Genomic DNA, 17,775 nt, shown 5'->3' with positions numbered 1-17,775 from the left:
ATAGAACTTCCATACAATCCAGCTGTACCATTCTTAAGGGATATATACCTGAAGAAATCCAAGCCAGCACATTACAGACACTTGCACATCTATGTTTACAGTGACACTATTCACAATAGTCAAGATATATAATCAGTCTAGGTGCTCACCAACAGACAATAAAGAAAATGCAGTAAATACCCATGACAGATTTGTTGGCTATAAAGAATGGATTTATGTAATTTTCCAGAAAATAAATGGAACTGAAGGTCACCATGCTAAGCAAAATGTGTCAAACCCAGAAAGACAAATATTGCATATTTTCTTCCACATGACAAATGCAGCTGTTAAAAAAAAGGACAGGAAAAAAAGGGGACTATTAGAGCAGAGGAAGGGAACAGTAGCATGGGGGAGGGAGGCAAGCATAGCTGGGTAAACCTGATCAAAGTATATTATGCACATATATAAAATACTACAAAGAATTCTATTATGGAGTTCAGTTAGTATGTACTAGTAGTAAATAAAAAAGAGAGCTTTGTCCTTATGAGATATAACATTTCAGACAACTTTCGGCACCTCTTCAGTTATCACCTGGGCTGTGCTTATGCTAGCACTCAGTTCAGAAGATGCACAAGAAATCACTTCTAATACAGACACAGGTTCTACTTCAAATTCAGTCAGGCTCAGGACTACTGAAAAGTTGTGTCCAAGTTTTAACTTTTATATAAACAGATACACATTCCTTTTTTCTGGCATATGAGAAATGAGAAGTCAGTCATTATTGTGTATGGCTGAATGTTCCTTCCACCAGGTAGAATAATCAGATTGATGGCATTCACTTCAATGGAGTCCATGTATTTTCCATCTCTGTGTGGAGTCACTTTCAGGATTCATACAAGGTAGTTTCAAGCATAGATTCCCTCTTTACCAGTGGTTCCTCCTGTATCTTTGCTAACTAATTAGTCAATAGCTACAGTATTAAGCTGGTGCACAGTAAAGGTCCTATCTAGAGGGATAGCACTGGGTTATATAAAGACAAACTAAATATTAGGAAATGAGCTACCAATACATAGGAAAAAGACTTTTGGAAAGCATAAAATGCCTGAGAGTGAAAAGGAAAATTAGAAATTATAGAAAAAATTAGAACCTTGTTGGACTTCCTTGTACATACTTATGATTTGATGGTATTTTAGTGTCAACTACATAATACTTTCCCTGCCTTGTCATTATTAAGCTTTATTCTAGCCTTGCTGAGAGAGCATGTGATTAAGTTTTGATTTTATTTTAATATCAGGAAAAAATCAAAGTCAAGATCCACAATTTTATGAAGGGATTAAGTAAATATATGTATGCCATTTTATGAAAACCGTTTAAGTGGAGGAATGGAGAGCGGGCTCCAGGATTAAGAGCACCTGATCCAGTCATAAGGACCAGAGACATGACCATAATAATAATAGCTAATGTCAATTAGGTAGTAAATATCTAGACTGTTACTAAGAAATTTAATATACAATATTATTTAATTATAATACCATAAATTAATTTTATTATTATCTCAAAACTGAAGTTCAAAGCACATAAACAGGCTGAAAACAGAACTGTCCAGGCCCAATGTCTGTACTTTAACCACAAACTTATTAGGGAAAAGAAAGGCAATTTTCATCTTCAGTGGCAGAATGTCTTCTTCGGGTTCTTTTTTTTTTAAACCAACTCTGTAACAAATGTCTTACTATTACTATACTGTTAGAGCTATATTGATATGTTGATATAAAATTCAGCAAGGTAATTATAATTGAATTCTAAAGTGTCATGTATTTCCAGCTATCAGGGAAAGAACAAGAAATTGAAATGTAGTTGTTTCTTTTTCAGTAAATTGTAGAAGCTTTTAAATAATTCAATTATATGTTTAGGTACCTCCAGGTATGTTATTATGATAAGAAGTATTTTTAGAAAAAAAGATGGCTTCATTTTAACAGAAAGTAGGTTTCAACTTTGTCTCTTATTATACAGATCTTATGAATGAAAGTATCTTTTATGTTTTTGGAGTAAGTGTTAGCAAGATGAAATGGCTTTTAAGAAAAACAAATACCAAATAAATGATAACTTCAAAGGATGACAGGGAGAGGATCAGACTTTCTCAGAGATGTCATCTTTCTCTGTGCCAAGCAGACTTGTTTAGCATGATGGCTGTGCAACCCTGATGCCCTGTGTTCAATCTTTGGATCTCACAGTGGGAGGAGAGAACTGACTCCTGAAGGATGTCCTCTGACCTCCACATGCATACTACGGCATGCATTCATACATGCACGCGCGTGCATACACACACACACAAACACACACACACACACACACACACACACACACACACACACACGCGCGCGCGCGCTAACATACAAATAATAAAATATTTAGAGTCTAAATTGAGTCACAGGCTGTAAATGGAATGATTTTAGTACCAAGCAAAAGAAGTAACATATTTGATAACTTAAGATGAAAATGGACATACCTTTAGGAGAGCCAAGGCTACATGAAAGATTATGTTCAAACCCTGAAACAGAAAATAAATAAATAGATAAATAAAGTGAGTATCAACAGGATCACATCTCCTACCACTGTTTTACTGACTATTTTCCCAAGACTTCATACATTATTAACAAAACTTCAAACATCTCTCATTTTTACTCATAATAGTTCTATGGTTGGATGTGAAATATGTGCTACAGGCCTAGCTGGTGGTGCTGTTTTAGTAGATAATGGGACCTGCTCCACGCAGGGCCTAGGCGGTAGGTATAGGACAGAACATGAAGGTTCTAGGCCAGCTCCACTTCCAGCCAGAGAGAGATCTGTTTCTTTGCCTGCTTAAACTGAGTAAGTGGCCTTATGCCCCTGCCGTCCCAGGTGTGGCTATGCCTTCCCTGTCGCGATGACACCATCCCTTTCACTTCTTCCCTTAGCCTGCTGCTATCAGGTATTCTGTAGTAGTAGTAGTAGTAGTAGTAGTAGTAGTAGTAGTAGTAGTAGTAGTAGTAGTGCCAATATAAATACCAATTAAAACTTCTCAAAAGGCATTTTCTTCCTCTGAAATACTTACTAAAATTCAAAGTTCTATTTAATACATAAAATTAGTCTTTTATAAAGACTTATTTTCTTCTATCCATTTCTGGGTTATTTCTCCATGTGTGAGGCCTGTTTATTCTATCCATCTGTGACTTATTTCCCTATGTCTAAGGCTTGCAAAAATCAAGTTCCTTGATCAAGATGGAAAAATGATGGTGATTTTTGAAATTATTGACTGAATTTTCTAATCCTACTCTGGACTTCTGGGTGATATGGATATCCTGTCAGAGGCAGACAAAACAAGAGAGAAACTCTTGCTGAATGGGTAGATCACACAAAAGAACCTGACCTCATCACATGGGATTCCCACTGCCTGCTTAGTGTCTGCATGCTTAGTGCTCACCTGGTGGGGAGGGGTATTATTTGTGTAGTGTAAGTGGTAACCTGTAGTGTCTCTGTGGGACTTCCTCTGCCCATTTACATAAAAACCATATAAATTTCCATTAGAGATAAGCTAGTTCTGTGGAAGCCATACTGGAGCTAAAATTAAATTCTGGGCTCAGCCCAGTGACTCAAGAGTTGTTGCACAACTAAATTCAAGAGATATAGAATCTTATGTGCTCAAGATATCAGAAGCAGAAACAATGTCTCCAAAGAATGTGCTGGTTTCTTTCCATGCAAGCTTTCTTATGTGAAAAAAAAAAAAGATATTTCAGTTGAATTCTCTCATAAGCTCAGGCTCTGTTAATGCTCCCATTTCAGAGAATCTTCTGCTTTCTAGATATGCACTGTGCCATGGCAAGTGTATACTACAAAGGATTTCTGATTTCTCTCTCCAAAATCAGAAGTTGTGATTAGGACTACATATCTAGTTTCTGTGATGATTAGGACTATATACTGAATGTCCTGTAATGATTAGGACTACATACCCAATGTCCTGTATTCATTAGAACTACATACCCAACATCCTGTAATAATTAGGACTAAATACCTAGTGTCCTGTAATTATTAGGACTACATACCTGATGTCCTTAATGATTAGGACTAGGTACCTAATATCTTGTAATGATTATGACTAGATACCTAGTGTCCTGTAATGATTAGGACTAGATACCAAGTGTCTTGTAATGATTATGACTATATACCTAGTGTACTGTAATGATTATGACTACATAACTAATGTCCTGTAATGACTAGGACTACATACTCAATGTCCTGTAATGATTATGACTACATACCTAGTGTCCTGTATGATTAGGACTAGATACCAAGTGTTTCTGTAATGATTATGAGTACATACCTAGTGTCCCGTAATGATTATGTCTAGATACCAAGTGTTTTTGTAATGACATACTAAGCAACCTTCTACAGCCAGGTACCAAAATTACAAAAGAATGATGGGAAAAATGAATGATAAACACAAAATATTTGGCAGACTAAAATATCAACTATGAACCAAATATTTTGGTTTTGGCCTACTTGGTTAATTCCAAAATCAGAAGGTAAGTATAATTGGGATTAGAAACAAAAATAGATTGATATTACCCATCCAAAGAGATGATTCTAGACTAACTGTGATTTTAACTTACCTGTTAGAAAAAGAGAAGAAGACTATCTCAGATTTTTTTAAATGTAGGCTAAAATTACCATTGTTTTCACAATCTAAATTTGTATTCTTACCAAGTCAACTAGCTACTGACTATCCGCCAAAGTTTGTATGCCAGCATAAAAAAAATAAATAAATAAAACAAAAAAAATCTTAACACTATGCACCCCATCACAGCTACTAGGTCCAATAAACTCTCATAATTGAGAGCTTACCAACTGAGTGCTTGCCATTAAACTAAATCCGACATGTTCAGTCCACACTTAAAATTAAGTACCACTTCCATTTCTCTGGTTCCCTCAAATTCATAACACTTGAGTACTTTCTCTTACATTAGCTCCCACTCCTCCTCTCCTTCCCAAATCCTTTCAGGGTTTCACTGAAAACTCCACTGCATATTCAACCATCATGGCTGTTAGTCACAGCATCAATGTCAATGGCCCTACCTCCCTGTTTTCACACAATAGGGAAATCTAACTGATTCTCATAATAATGTGGGCTATAATTCTCAGGTTTCGGAGTATGAATGTGACTAGCCCAAGCTTATATACATGTTTAGTAGCAGGATTAGATCAATTCCAGCCCAAGTTTCATGGTGTTTAATGGAACGACCTTTCACTGAATGGGGCAGGAATACACAGAGTACATGCTCACTTAGTGATCTACATTAGCCATCCTAATTCTTTATAGTTGACTCTTTCCCCCTACGTATTCAACTAGATTTATTTACAGAATCATCTTCATATTACGGTAAAACCTCTTTTCTTGAATTGTATTAAAACCAAATGTTGAAGCAACAAAGCTATGAAAAACAAGAACAGAGAAATGTAAAAACCCCAAATCTTGAAATCTCTAACTAGTCAAAATAGCTCTAAAAAGCAAACAAGAGAAGGGGCATTCCCAGAACATTTCCACTGCTCAGGAAGAAGTTATGTCTAGCAATTTATTAGTAGGTATGAGAATAAGTCTCTGGAAATACCTCTTATCTTCAGAAACTCGACTTTTGCCCAGCCTTACAACCAAGTTAATATTATGCATTGACAGCATTTAAAACTTTGTGCTCAATCTATTTCCCTACTGCTGCTCAGCCTGTTTTCATTTAACCTGCCTTTATAATGTACCAGTCTTACTGTGCCTTAGATAACACGTGTAATCCACTTTTCCAAGCTAAACTAAACTCACAGCTTTAAACTATGTCCCCTTCATTCCTCTGTGACTCTTCAATTCCCCTGACCCAGCGCTGGGTGGGGGTGGCACAGGCCTTTAATCCCAGCACTCGAGAGGCAGAGCCAGGTGGATCTCTGTTGAGTTTGAGGCCAGCCTGGGCTACAGAGTGAGATCCAGGACAGGCACCAAAACAACACAGAGAAACGCTGTCTCAAAAAAACAAAACAAGCAAACAAACAAAAAAGAATATTGTAATCATTCTCTGGAAGCAGTGGGTTGAAAGAAAGCTTGAAAACAAATGTCCACTGTTTATGCAATATTCAATAAACAAGAACAGGGGATTATTAAGAGTAAAATCAAATAAATATGTTGTTATGACTACCTCTTAATTACAATATTAAGTCTAACTACAATTTTTACTATAAGAGCAAAATAATAAACAAGAGGATATAAGCCAGGCATAATGATACACAGCTTTTATTGGGAGGCAGAGGGATATCTATGAGTTCAAGGCCAGTCTGGTCTACATAGCAAATTCCAGGATAGCCAGATACATAGTGAGACTTTGTCTCGAAAAAAAACAGATAAACAAAAAGAGTACACATACACGCATTAGTATTTAAATGTGCCAATATATGAGTTAATTACATAAAAAGCATATTCTTATTTCTCACACATCAATCCTAACCTTTTACAAAAAGAAATTATGATTTACAGAATGAGCTAGGAGTGGTAGTGCATTTACCAGAAATCAGGAGAATGAAGCAGGAGGATGGTAAGGTCAAAGACACCATCAATAATAACAAAGCACTATTTTAAAAAAAAATTTATAGAAATCACTGAATTTTCTAGGGCTGCACAGTTCAAAAAACAGACCAAGCATGTTAACTTAAGCAGAATAATTATAAAAGTCATTCTGTATACCACTAAGTTAAAGAAAAAAGTGACATATGAATATTACAGCTTAGATATCAAAAGACCCACAATCTATGTGATAAAGGTTTGCTTCCTTGGTGTGTGTGTGTGTGTGTGTGTGTGTGTGTGTGTGTGTGTGTGTGTGTGTGTCAGAACCCTTAAAGGTGGGGCTGAGTAGATTTCTTTAGGTCCCTGGGAGGATGCTCTTAAACAGGATTGTGGAACTCTGGCTCCCCCAACCCCCTTACACTTTCTGGCTATGAGGCAAGAGGTTTTGTTCTGATATCTTGCCATGAAGTGCTACTCACCATAGGTACAAAGAAATGGGATCATCTAATCACATAGTGAAACTTAATAAACTGTGAGTCAAAATAACCATTTTCTCTTTCAAATTGATTATTTAGGGTATGTGTTACAACAGTCTAAAGCTCAGAGTACAATTAAATGACTCCCTTATTTCAGTATTATTTAATATATCCTCTAAATTCAAAGGATTAAAGTAATTCCTCCTGTTTAAATACAAGTAAAATTACAGAGCAGAAAGTAGAAATAGGTACATTCTATCCAAACAAGATTCTATTATTTGTTTATTCTATTATTATTTTACATTGAAAACATTCAAACACAAAAAGTGGCTGACTGCTCTCAGGGATATGAGACAATAAAAACCCAGTGTGCTGCAGAAAGAAGGGGTCACCACTTTCCTCTGGTGACAGTAGATTGAAATCAGCCCTGTATACATGAAGAAATGCTTCCCTAACTGGTCTGGACACTGATGTTTCATAACTCAGTCACAGTCTGACAACATCTCTGCCTTCAAGAACACCTACAACTAATTGCCCCAAAGTGAGTAAATTGCTGTAAAGTATAGATCATGGTGTTGTTGGGTAGGCTAACCACTGAGCAGCCACAATCCTTCATAAATAAAGGCTTCCAGTTGAGCACTCACTGAAGAAAGACTCAACATTTGGCTGTGATGAGCAGGCAGCCATGGGTTCAGAAAAGCTGGCAGCTTGTGAGAGACGCTGTCAAAAACTATGCTGACAGCACTGAGGATAAATGCTGAAAAGATAATGTCAGAAAAGGGCCACATATGCATGAGCACCTCAGTCATTCATCAGAATTAAAGTATATAAGCAGCATGTGGGAATGGAAAAGTTAACAAGGGAGTGCAAACTCAACAAATTTGTAGGGGCCAAAACACATGAATACCACAGGCAGTAAGAGGAAGGGGTGCTGGTGCTCTGTTAAATCCAAAAAAAGGATATACCACTCCAGGAAGGTGTCCTGACCAAAGGAAACAGCAACGGCATGCAAAAAGCATATCAAGTGAGGGGCTATTTGGTATCTCATAAATGCTAGCAATTACTATTAGGTCATGTATGTACTTAACATCTTCAGCACTTTATGGCTTTTTTTTTTCAATGAATTTTCCTCAACAAATCTATGGCATATTTGTTATTGTTACCATTTTTGAGCCAAGAAAATTGAATCTCAGAGACATCACATTGTTGCTAGCTCATAAAGCCAGGGACAGAGCTTAGGAGTGTCAGAATGACACGGGCCCTTGGTGATTTTCATTAATTTCATCTCAGGTGCTTACTTAGTAAAACTTGAGTTAGGTATCTGTGGTGGCTTAAAAACAGCCACAATTCTTTGACACTTCTCCCATTGAGTTGTAGGGCATCGTGACCTTCCTCTGAATCTGGGTAAGTGTGCCACTGCTCTGATGGTAGAATATAGTAGGATAGAATATGAGTGATGCAAGGTTGGTCTCTGAGCCCTGGCTTTTAGGGACCAATTGATTCTCTGCCCATCTCTTAGAGTTGTCACTCCTGGAATCCAGTATCATATAAGAAGCACAAGAACACTTAGACGTTCATGTTCTAAGAAGGTGAACAATGAGAGGGTATGGTGGGTCAGACACTGGCACTGGTAAAGACCAATGATTACCAAGATGCTGATACATGAGAGAAGCCATCTTGGAAGTCAATTAGACTGGTCTAGTTCATGCCATGTGGACCAAAAAATAGTCATAACAGCTGACCCTTTCCCAAATTGGTAGCTCATGAGAACATAAGCAAAATTAATAAGTGATTTTAATTTTTTAAAACACTCATTGAAATAATTTAAGAAAATATCTGAAAAAAGTTTCAAGAATCTCTGTATCCCTTTTACTAAGTTTTATCAAATAACAATATGTTACATAATCAGATCATACACTATGGTGATATTTTATTTGTACTGAAATGTGATTTTATTTGCATGTTAATAAATAAAATTGCCTGGGGTCAGAGCTAATAGCAAGACATAGCAGAAACTGGGTGCTGGTGGTGCACACCTTTAATCCCAGCTCCTGGGAGGCAGAGCTAGGCAGATCTCTGTGTGTTCAAGGATACAGCCAGCATGGAGACACACGCCTTTAATCTCAATACCAACCATAGAAGACCTGGAGGTCTGTACAGACAGGCAGTGATGAGGAGGTCATGTGGTTGGGTTTACAACCAATGAGAAGGCAGAATAGAAAGTCAATAAAAAAGACAAACAGACAGAAAGTAGCTCTCTTGCTGAAGAGGACAACAGCAGCAGTGAAGGGTAAGCTCTGACCTCTTGGGCTTTCATCTTTGCATTGGCTCTGTGTTTCTTATTTAATAAGACGGTTACTTCTACAATACACAATGAACCAAAGCAGGAAATAAGGAGGAAAGCTTTGTCAAATGCCCCACAAATGTCTTTTTCCTGATCTAGAATATAACTCTGGGCCACACTTTGAAATTCGATGTCTGATCTGCCTAGTCTTTCATCTAGGACAGATTTCACCCTCATTTCCACCGCGCTAGCACTTCTGAAGACTACTGGCCAGTGGTTGTGTATAATGTTCCTCAATTTGATTTCTGCTACGATTAAATTTAGGTTATGTTTTTGCACAAATATCACAGAAGTGACAATGAGCTCTTCTCAGTGCATACCACCAGTAAGCTATATGACAGCAGTATCCCAACGCAAAACTGGCTTTCAACCCAGTTAGTTCTGGTGTAGCTTGTAGCATACAACAAGCTGCACATAATCAGAACAGAATTCAGTTTGACTTTCTTTCATATTTCTCTCTTCTATGTTCTGTATAGTAATGCCCTCCACTTCCTCCAAGAAAGGAGAAAGTGATAGATAATTAGCACACAAAAGTAAAGAGGCACTAGCTGCCTTAAATATAAGACCTTCGGCAAAAATACTGTAGCATGTTAGGAAAAAGTCCATCGCTTTACTCTGCCTCTCTTTAAATTCTTTAAAGGTCCGATCTTTTAGGATAGCTAAATTGGAATTTGAAGGGTAATCGGCAAAAGAAGTGATTTGGTTCTGGGGATTTTCCATGGGCAACCACTAGAGGTCAGGATGGGAGCATGGAAAATCAAGTAACTGTTTCATGTAACTGATTTCACAGACTCTCAGAAGAGCTACTTAAAAACCCTCACGGCCAAGTCTTCCCTATGTTACTACTGATGACTAATACAGTATAAAATACACAAGCAGAGGGTTATTATTACTCTCCCTTTCCCCCAGTTTCACGATATTTTCACATTTAATAAAATGTCTTTCTTATTTCCCCCAAATGATCAGTGAATAAGAAGAGAGATGCATGAAACTAGCACCTTTCCCCTGCTGCACACAGGATTTCATTGGTTAACCACCCATTCACCTATCAGTAGTTCCCTATATGTTATGGAGGACGGGACCTGCCTGTGTCTTTAGTGGTACGTTCCAGTCATCAGGACACTACCTGGAATAAAGATGTTCAATGTTAACTGAATGAATGTAAGGAAATGAGTAAGTTAGAGAAAGGTCATTCTAATTATATGACTTGCCACCCTTCCCCTGCCCCCCCCCTCTCCTGAACCCAGGACTTGGCATATGCTAAGCAATAACTCTACTACTGAGCTACATCCCCAGCCTGCATTCTTTTTCTCTTCTTTTCAAATTGCCCTCTTAGAGCAACTCTACTTTTTCTTCTACCCTCTGTTGATTTCCTGCCACCTATAGCCACTAATAGCCTAGTCTACAAAAAAAAAGGGGGGGGGGATTGAAAACTCTAAGAATCAAGACATACCTTGAGCTCAATCAATGACCCCAAGTCACTTGTGCTTTGGAGATCTAAAATCTTTTTCCTCAAAGTATAAAAGGCCTGAACAGGTGCCTGAACAGATCTTTCTTCACATTGTAAGATTTAATTGCTACCAATTTACAGAACTTTATTGTAGGAACTGTAAGAATGTTGCTTCATTGGTCTGTAACAACAGGGCTTATGAGGTGTCTTAGCACTTGCAATGCTGGCCTGAGGAGCCAGATTTAATTCTGGAAACCAATGTAAAAAGTGTGGAAGTAGTGACACGAATATGCAATCCTGGTACTCTTACAGCAAGAGAAGAATCTCCTGGAATCTTGCAGGCTAGCTAGCCTGGGGTATGCTGCACAGCATAAACAACTGAGGGGTAACACACACACACACACACACACACACACACACACACACACACACACACACCCCTTAACAAGGAGGAGAAAACCTGAATGTTGCTATCTTACTTCTACATGTATGACAAGAAATAGCAAGCCACTGCTTCTCAGAACTACCTAAGAAGTCTTAGTAACATCCTAGAGTCTAATTTAGTTGATCAAGGTGGGGCCTTGGATTTTTAGGCATTTCTGATATGCAACTAAAAGGATTATTTAACATCTTCTAACAATCAAGTCTTAAAATACTTTAACTTAAAGTCTACTTATATTTCTTAATATTCAAAATGTTTCCAATAGTCACTTATGAAAGTTCCTGAGGTTCAACATCAAATTAAAAGATACTAAGATAAAGCTGATTGAAATTAATTAAGAGATATGTAATCAAGGTGAAAATAATAGAAGTAATATATATATACACATATATATTAAAATATATATATGTATATATATTTTTTAAAGATTTATTATGTATACAGTATTCTACCTGTATGTGTCCCTGCAGGCCAGAAGAGGGCACCAGATCTCATTACAGGTGGTTGTGAGCCACCATGTGGTTGCTGGGAATTGAACTCAGGACCTCTGGAAGAGCAGTCAGTGCTCTTAACCATTGAGCCATCTCTCCAGGCCAAAGTAATATATATTTAAGCTAAACCTGAAATCCATTAATCTGCACAGGAGAGTGGATATTGTTTCAGAAACTGAAAAATGACTTAATGAAAATGTTAAATAATCTCTGGGACATGTAAATTCTGATAATATGTTATCGAAATGTACCCTATTTGATCCCCTAATGAACATTCCTTTCTTGCACATTCACATTCACAAAAAAATCATGAAGAAAATGGAGTTGATGCATCCCACAGCAAAAAAATCAGTGTATTTCCATTATGCAAAGATCTCAAAGTATTTACAATATCAAGATAACATTAAATTCATGCATTTAAAATGAACACATGTGGAGCTGGAGATATAGTTCAGCAGTTAAAACCACTGGCTGCTCTTCCAGAGGACCAGGGTTCAATACCCAGGACCCACATAGTGACTCACAACTATCTGTAACTCCAGGCCCAGTGAATCTGACATTCTCCCTGACCTCTAAGGGAACCAGGCACACATGGAGGTATACATGCAGGTAAAACACTCATACACATAAAATAAAATAATGAAAATAATAAATAAAAACATTTTAAAATGAACATACGTTATTCTACCAGAAAAAAAAAATTAATGGAAACATGAAAATGCAGTTTTCACTGTGCTTCTTTCGATGATTTGCAGCAGTTAAAAAAATGTGTGACACCATTTGGAAAGGTGTTGAGGACATGTAATTTCTATTAAATCTCACAAATGTTTGTTCAGTGATTTGTACCTGAGTACATTCTGGTACTGAGGTACTGAGCAGTCTTCTACTTTAACAGGAAGCTATTTATTGGTCACTTTAAAATCTACAGGAATGGGTCTGGTATGGTGGTACACACCTTTTATTTCCAGCATTCCAGAGGCAGAAGCAGAGAGATCTCTGTGAGTTTGAGGGCAGCATAGTCTACATAGCAAGTTCCAGGCCAGCCAAGGCTACACAACAAGATCCTGTTCCTAAATAAATCTACAGGAAACTAACACAAGTTAAGCTTAATAAAACACAAACTTAAATGAAAAACTGGAATGTGTACATAATTTTTCTAGTGCTATAGATGGAACACAAACCTTCACACATTAGGCAAGTGCTTTAGAGTGTTAATAAACTGTAACAGCTTGAACATGCTAAAATACTGAGAGGCTAACAGCGAGATGAAAAGGGCAAACAATGAAAGTAATGCAACAAAATTTCAAACCAGCAGTTAAATTTTATGAAACTAATAGAAATTTTAGAGAAAATGAGCCATTAATATTATTACCTTAAAAATTCTGTTGAAAATTTTGCTCATCGTGTGTTACCAAATTTTAAAGCAAATACATTTTACTTGATTCCTGGGGAAACACATTCCTTACCAGGAGAGCCAAACACATACATGCTTTTAAACTAGTAACACACATTTCAATGTGAAGTTTTAATGAAACAAAAATTATTTATGCATAAAAAAAGAAATGGCAAAAGCTTTTAAATGTAACACAGTGCTCTGATGAGCAGCTGGCTTTCCTAGAGGAAAAACATCTAAATTGGCAAAGTTCTTATTGCTACAGGTTTACATGTTCTAGTCAGGCAAAATCATAGTAAACACAGTGATGTAAGACCATGCTTTTCCAATTTCTGTCCATCCACACACATAGCCGGGATATCTGAAATCTGTAACCTCTGGCTAGTGAAGCATAGTAATTACCTACTCCACTTTCAGATGGCCAAAACAAACATGACCTTGTGGATGTTTTCTTTTAAGTAATATAATTTAAGGGGCAAACATGACTTCTGGTTCCATGAAGCATGGGTGGACATTTGATAGCTTCTGGATATAGTTCAACTTATTCAGACTGATACCATAAAATGAAAGAAGAGGTCGTTCTTTTATAGGAACTGGCAAGAGGACGGCATCCATGGAAAAGGGGAGGGTAATTAAATCACTCATACTGAAAGTTCTTTTCTAAGAAATGCTGTTCTCACATCAAGAAATTATACTGGAAATCACAGGTCTGCCTTCTAGAGCATGGAGAAGATGTTCCTTTTTAAGAAAGGAAGAATTAGTTCAGTTAATTAGTCTGAGATCTACAAAACATTTGGGGGGGGTGTGTGTGTGTGTTACTGGAGACTGAACCTAGGGCTTTTTGCATGTCATATAGACACACTACCCCTGAGATAAACCCCCACTGAGATAAGCCTCATTTCTGAATTTTTGAATTAAGAAAATTTAAAGAAGAAAAAAGTTAGAACATCAGTAGAGATCAAGCTAAAGATCTCTTCCTATCATATTAGTAGGAATTTGAGACATCTATAATTCTACATTGTTTATTTCCAGCATAAATATGTTCTTCCTACCATCTTTCCCGCTCAGCTTTAACATATACTTCTATTTTTCTAGATGTTCTACTAAAAATAACCCACACTCATTCATCAATAAATCTTGGGAGCTCTATTTAACTGAATATATTGCATATTCAACTACTTATCATCTCTAACTTCCCAATCTATGCAAGACACAATCATGTGTGTCTGTGTTTGAGATGATTGTACATGCCAGGTGTGCATAGGTACCTATGGCTATGCACGTATGTGCAGAAGTCTGAGGGGGATATGGGTGTCCTGCTCTGTAGCACCCTGCTTTATTCCTTTGAGACTGGTTTCTTACTGAACTTGGACCTGGGCTGGTGGCCAGCAAACCTGGTGATCCTCCTGACTCCACTCGCCACAGTGCTAGAGTTACAGATGCACACAGCCATGGCAAGCTTTTTACGTGAATGCTGGGATCAAAAATCAGATGTTCCCACTTGTGCAGGAAGCACTCATACCCACTGATGCATCTCTCCAGCCCCAACCATCACTTCTTGACCTTGGTTAATACAAAAGGCCCATTAACCTCTTTGTTTCTGTTCTTGGAACTGCACATTCATTAGCCATACTACAGTACAGGGAATAGTCTGGGAAGCCCCTTTTAAAAAAACAAAAACAAAAAAACAACAACAACTGTAAGCAGTGGCAAGTACCTGTAGTCCCAGCTACAGTACAAAAAGGAAAGCAGTGTAAACTGAGAACAGAACTGGAAAGAACAGAGAAGGGCAGCCTGTACACTCTTGCTCAGGGAGGCTACAACACAGACTGCAGAGGAGGGACCAGGCTGTGAAGGAAGGTGCTCCACTGCTCACTGGCTCCTGGTGTCCTGACAATTTTCCTTACCTTGGTCCCAGTTTATATTTGTTCTAGAGCTAACTGGGCAATGCCACAGACATTTTCTTCAGAAGTAAATCTTATTTACTTCTTGTCTTACTTATCTCCTTTGGGGAAGAAGGGGTAGTTATGAAGTAGGCTAAGGAACCTGGTTTCCTACTTCTGAATCAATTTTTCATTTCCTTCTAACTATAGGACTTACACTCCCCACACGTCAGGTTTCTCATAAGGTGCAGCTATCTACCATGGCCGTTGAGAGTACTACATGGGTAACTATATACAAAGCATACAGAACATTGTCTGACACACAGGTAAGCACTACATGTCCTAGCAATCATTGTGTCAAAGTTCCCAAAGGTGAACTCAGTATTTTCATGTGGAATTTCAGCTATTCAAGGACCCAAGGAATCTGCTATGTATTTTGATGAAAGTTGATCTGTACATTTCTTCTCTAACTTTTTGAGAACAATTATTCCCTTTTCCCAGGAAATCAATATAATCTTGTCTATAAGTTAGTGTTAAAAGGAATACCTTAGAGTGGAGCTGAGTTTGTAAAGTGTTTGCCTAGCATGCGTAAGGCCTGAGTTCAATCCCCAGAATCACTCACCAGGCATGGTGAGGCATGTATTCCTGACATTTAGGAGGTGGAGCAGGAGGGGCAACGTATCATCCATTCTCAGCTATGCAGTGGGTTTGGTGCCAATCTGGGCTACATGAGACCCTTTTTCCAAAAACAAACAAGCTTGGGTCACTAGCACCTTAGAAGAAACAAGTCAAAGGATAAAACACTTAAAAATGAATAGAGATAAGAGTTCATAGCTTTTCCTTCTAGGAAAGATGGAAGCTGATGAATGCTGTCCTTGGTATTTATTCCTTCATTTCTAGCTGGTAACAGGAATGATTCCCATGGTCTAACTGCACTGTAGTTCGACATCAGCAGGTGTCTCTCTGTTCCTAAGCTAGGCAGGCTCATGGGACAAGTATCCATTTGAGCTTTCAGATGTCAAATCTCAACTACAAGAAACAGATAATGATTCTAAGCAGAGCTTGAGGAGAGCAGCCAGACACCCAAAAGCTACCCAGTGTCTGTGTTTTCAGCTTTACTGAGTGGGCTGGCCTCACATCTAACGCTCCCGTCCCTTTTTCTAGAGTGTAAATTTGGTTCTGGTTTTAGGAAATGAAGAACATCTGGTCACAATTTTTACATTATCCAGGATGCTTTTGACCATATCCTTGCTCACGTTAAATATTCTTAATTCCTTCAACTTGTCCTCATATATATTATTATCAATTGTTTTCTTGATCACCTGTGAATTCTCCTCAAAACCATTGTAATCCCATGGCAGTGAATAAATGATCCCTTTTTTTAATTAGAGGGAACTCTGTAGTGTAAGTGCATGGTGCAGACTGCTACTAAACAACTTTGTACCTGCTGTTGCTTTCAGCTCCACAGCATTCATGGTTCTTACAATACCAAGTCTGGGAAACAAATACAAATAGCAATAGTAATAACATCTGTAGTAAATTGTCATTCTTTCCCATGAAGTATTTACAAGTTACAGTGCAAAGCCAGTCTGGTCTACAGGGCGAGATCCAGGACAGGCTCCAAAACTATACAGAGAAACCCTGTCTCAAAAAACTTAAAAAAAAAAAAAAAGTTAACAGTGCTGGGGGGCTGATAGCACTTACATACCAATAACTGGGTCTTGCATGCAATTTTCTTCGCAACATCCTTTAGCAGTGTTGCTGGAAATTAACACTGTTACCAAGAGAAAAACACTACTGCTGAGAATAAAATCAGTGCTGGTAGTAAAGTCCAAGAAGTTGTTGTGGAATGCAGTTCCAGTGACTGCATGACATCACTTGCCTGGAGGAAGGGTCTGGATAAGTTGGTTCTAGCTCACTTTCTCAGAAGCCTTGTGTGCTGGGAGAGTCTGTAATCCCAAAGCAGCAAACTCTGATTCTCTACTTCCCTCCCTCCCTCCATTTTTTTTAACACAGACCTGCTAACTTGAACCCATTTACAGTGATCCACCCACCCCTGCCTCCCAAATGCTCTGACTATAAGTGTGTTCCACCTCACTGGACTCAAATCTGATTCATAAATAATGGGTGTTTTTGAAATAATGTAAAAAGGAAATTCACAGAAAACAAAGTTTTACTAAAATAATAACAGATTTTGTGAAAGAAAAGTAACTGTTTTAGGCATACGACAAGTATTATCAAATCTGATCCTTACAGAGACCCTGCTTTTCCTTTCTTTCTTTTTTTTTTGTTTTTGTTTTTTGAGACAGGATTTCTCTGTGCCTTTAATCCAAGCACTCTGGAGGCAGAGCTAGGTGGATCTCTGTGAGTTTGAGGCCAGTCTGGTCTACAGAGTGAGGTCCAGGAGAGCCAGGGCTACGCAGAGAAACCCTGTCTCAAAAAAAACCCAATAAATAATAATAATAATAATAATGATATTATTATTATTATTATTATTATTATTATTATTTATTTGGGGTATATGTAGGTGCTCATGAAGCCATGGAAATACAAGTGTGGAGGTCAGAGAACAGGCAATGGGAGCCAGTTCTTTCCTTCTACCATTTGGGTCCCTGGGTTTCCCCTCAGATCATCAGGTTTGGCAGCAGGAACCTTTACCTACTGAGCCATCTTGCCAGGCATATGTCTGCCTTTTCTTTTCTTTTTTTTTCTTTTTTGGTTTTTCAAGACAGGGCTTCTCTGT

The 17,775-nt window shown here is 37.9% G+C and overlaps 1 protein-coding gene across 3 annotated transcripts in view; it reads right to left on the bottom strand.

The window, feature by feature from the left end:
- Positions 1–17,775, bottom strand: part of Rabgap1l (RAB GTPase activating protein 1 like) — a 577,981-nt gene that overhangs the window by 171,053 nt on the left and 389,153 nt on the right. For all 3 annotated transcript variants that reach the window (XM_059281246.1, XM_059281247.1, XM_059281248.1), the window contains one exon: positions 2,486–2,527. In XM_059281246.1, coding sequence (XP_059137229.1) covers positions 2,486–2,527 — 42 coding nt within the window. The remainder of the gene's footprint in view (positions 1–2,485; positions 2,528–17,775) is intronic.

This window comes from Peromyscus eremicus, chromosome 15 (genome assembly GCF_949786415.1).
Source record: "Peromyscus eremicus chromosome 15, PerEre_H2_v1, whole genome shotgun sequence".
In the NCBI taxonomy this organism is placed as follows: Eukaryota; Metazoa; Chordata; class Mammalia; order Rodentia; family Cricetidae; genus Peromyscus; species Peromyscus eremicus.
Note: the sequence above shows the minus strand (reverse complement) of the source record. Positions and strands in the feature narration are given on the sequence as shown.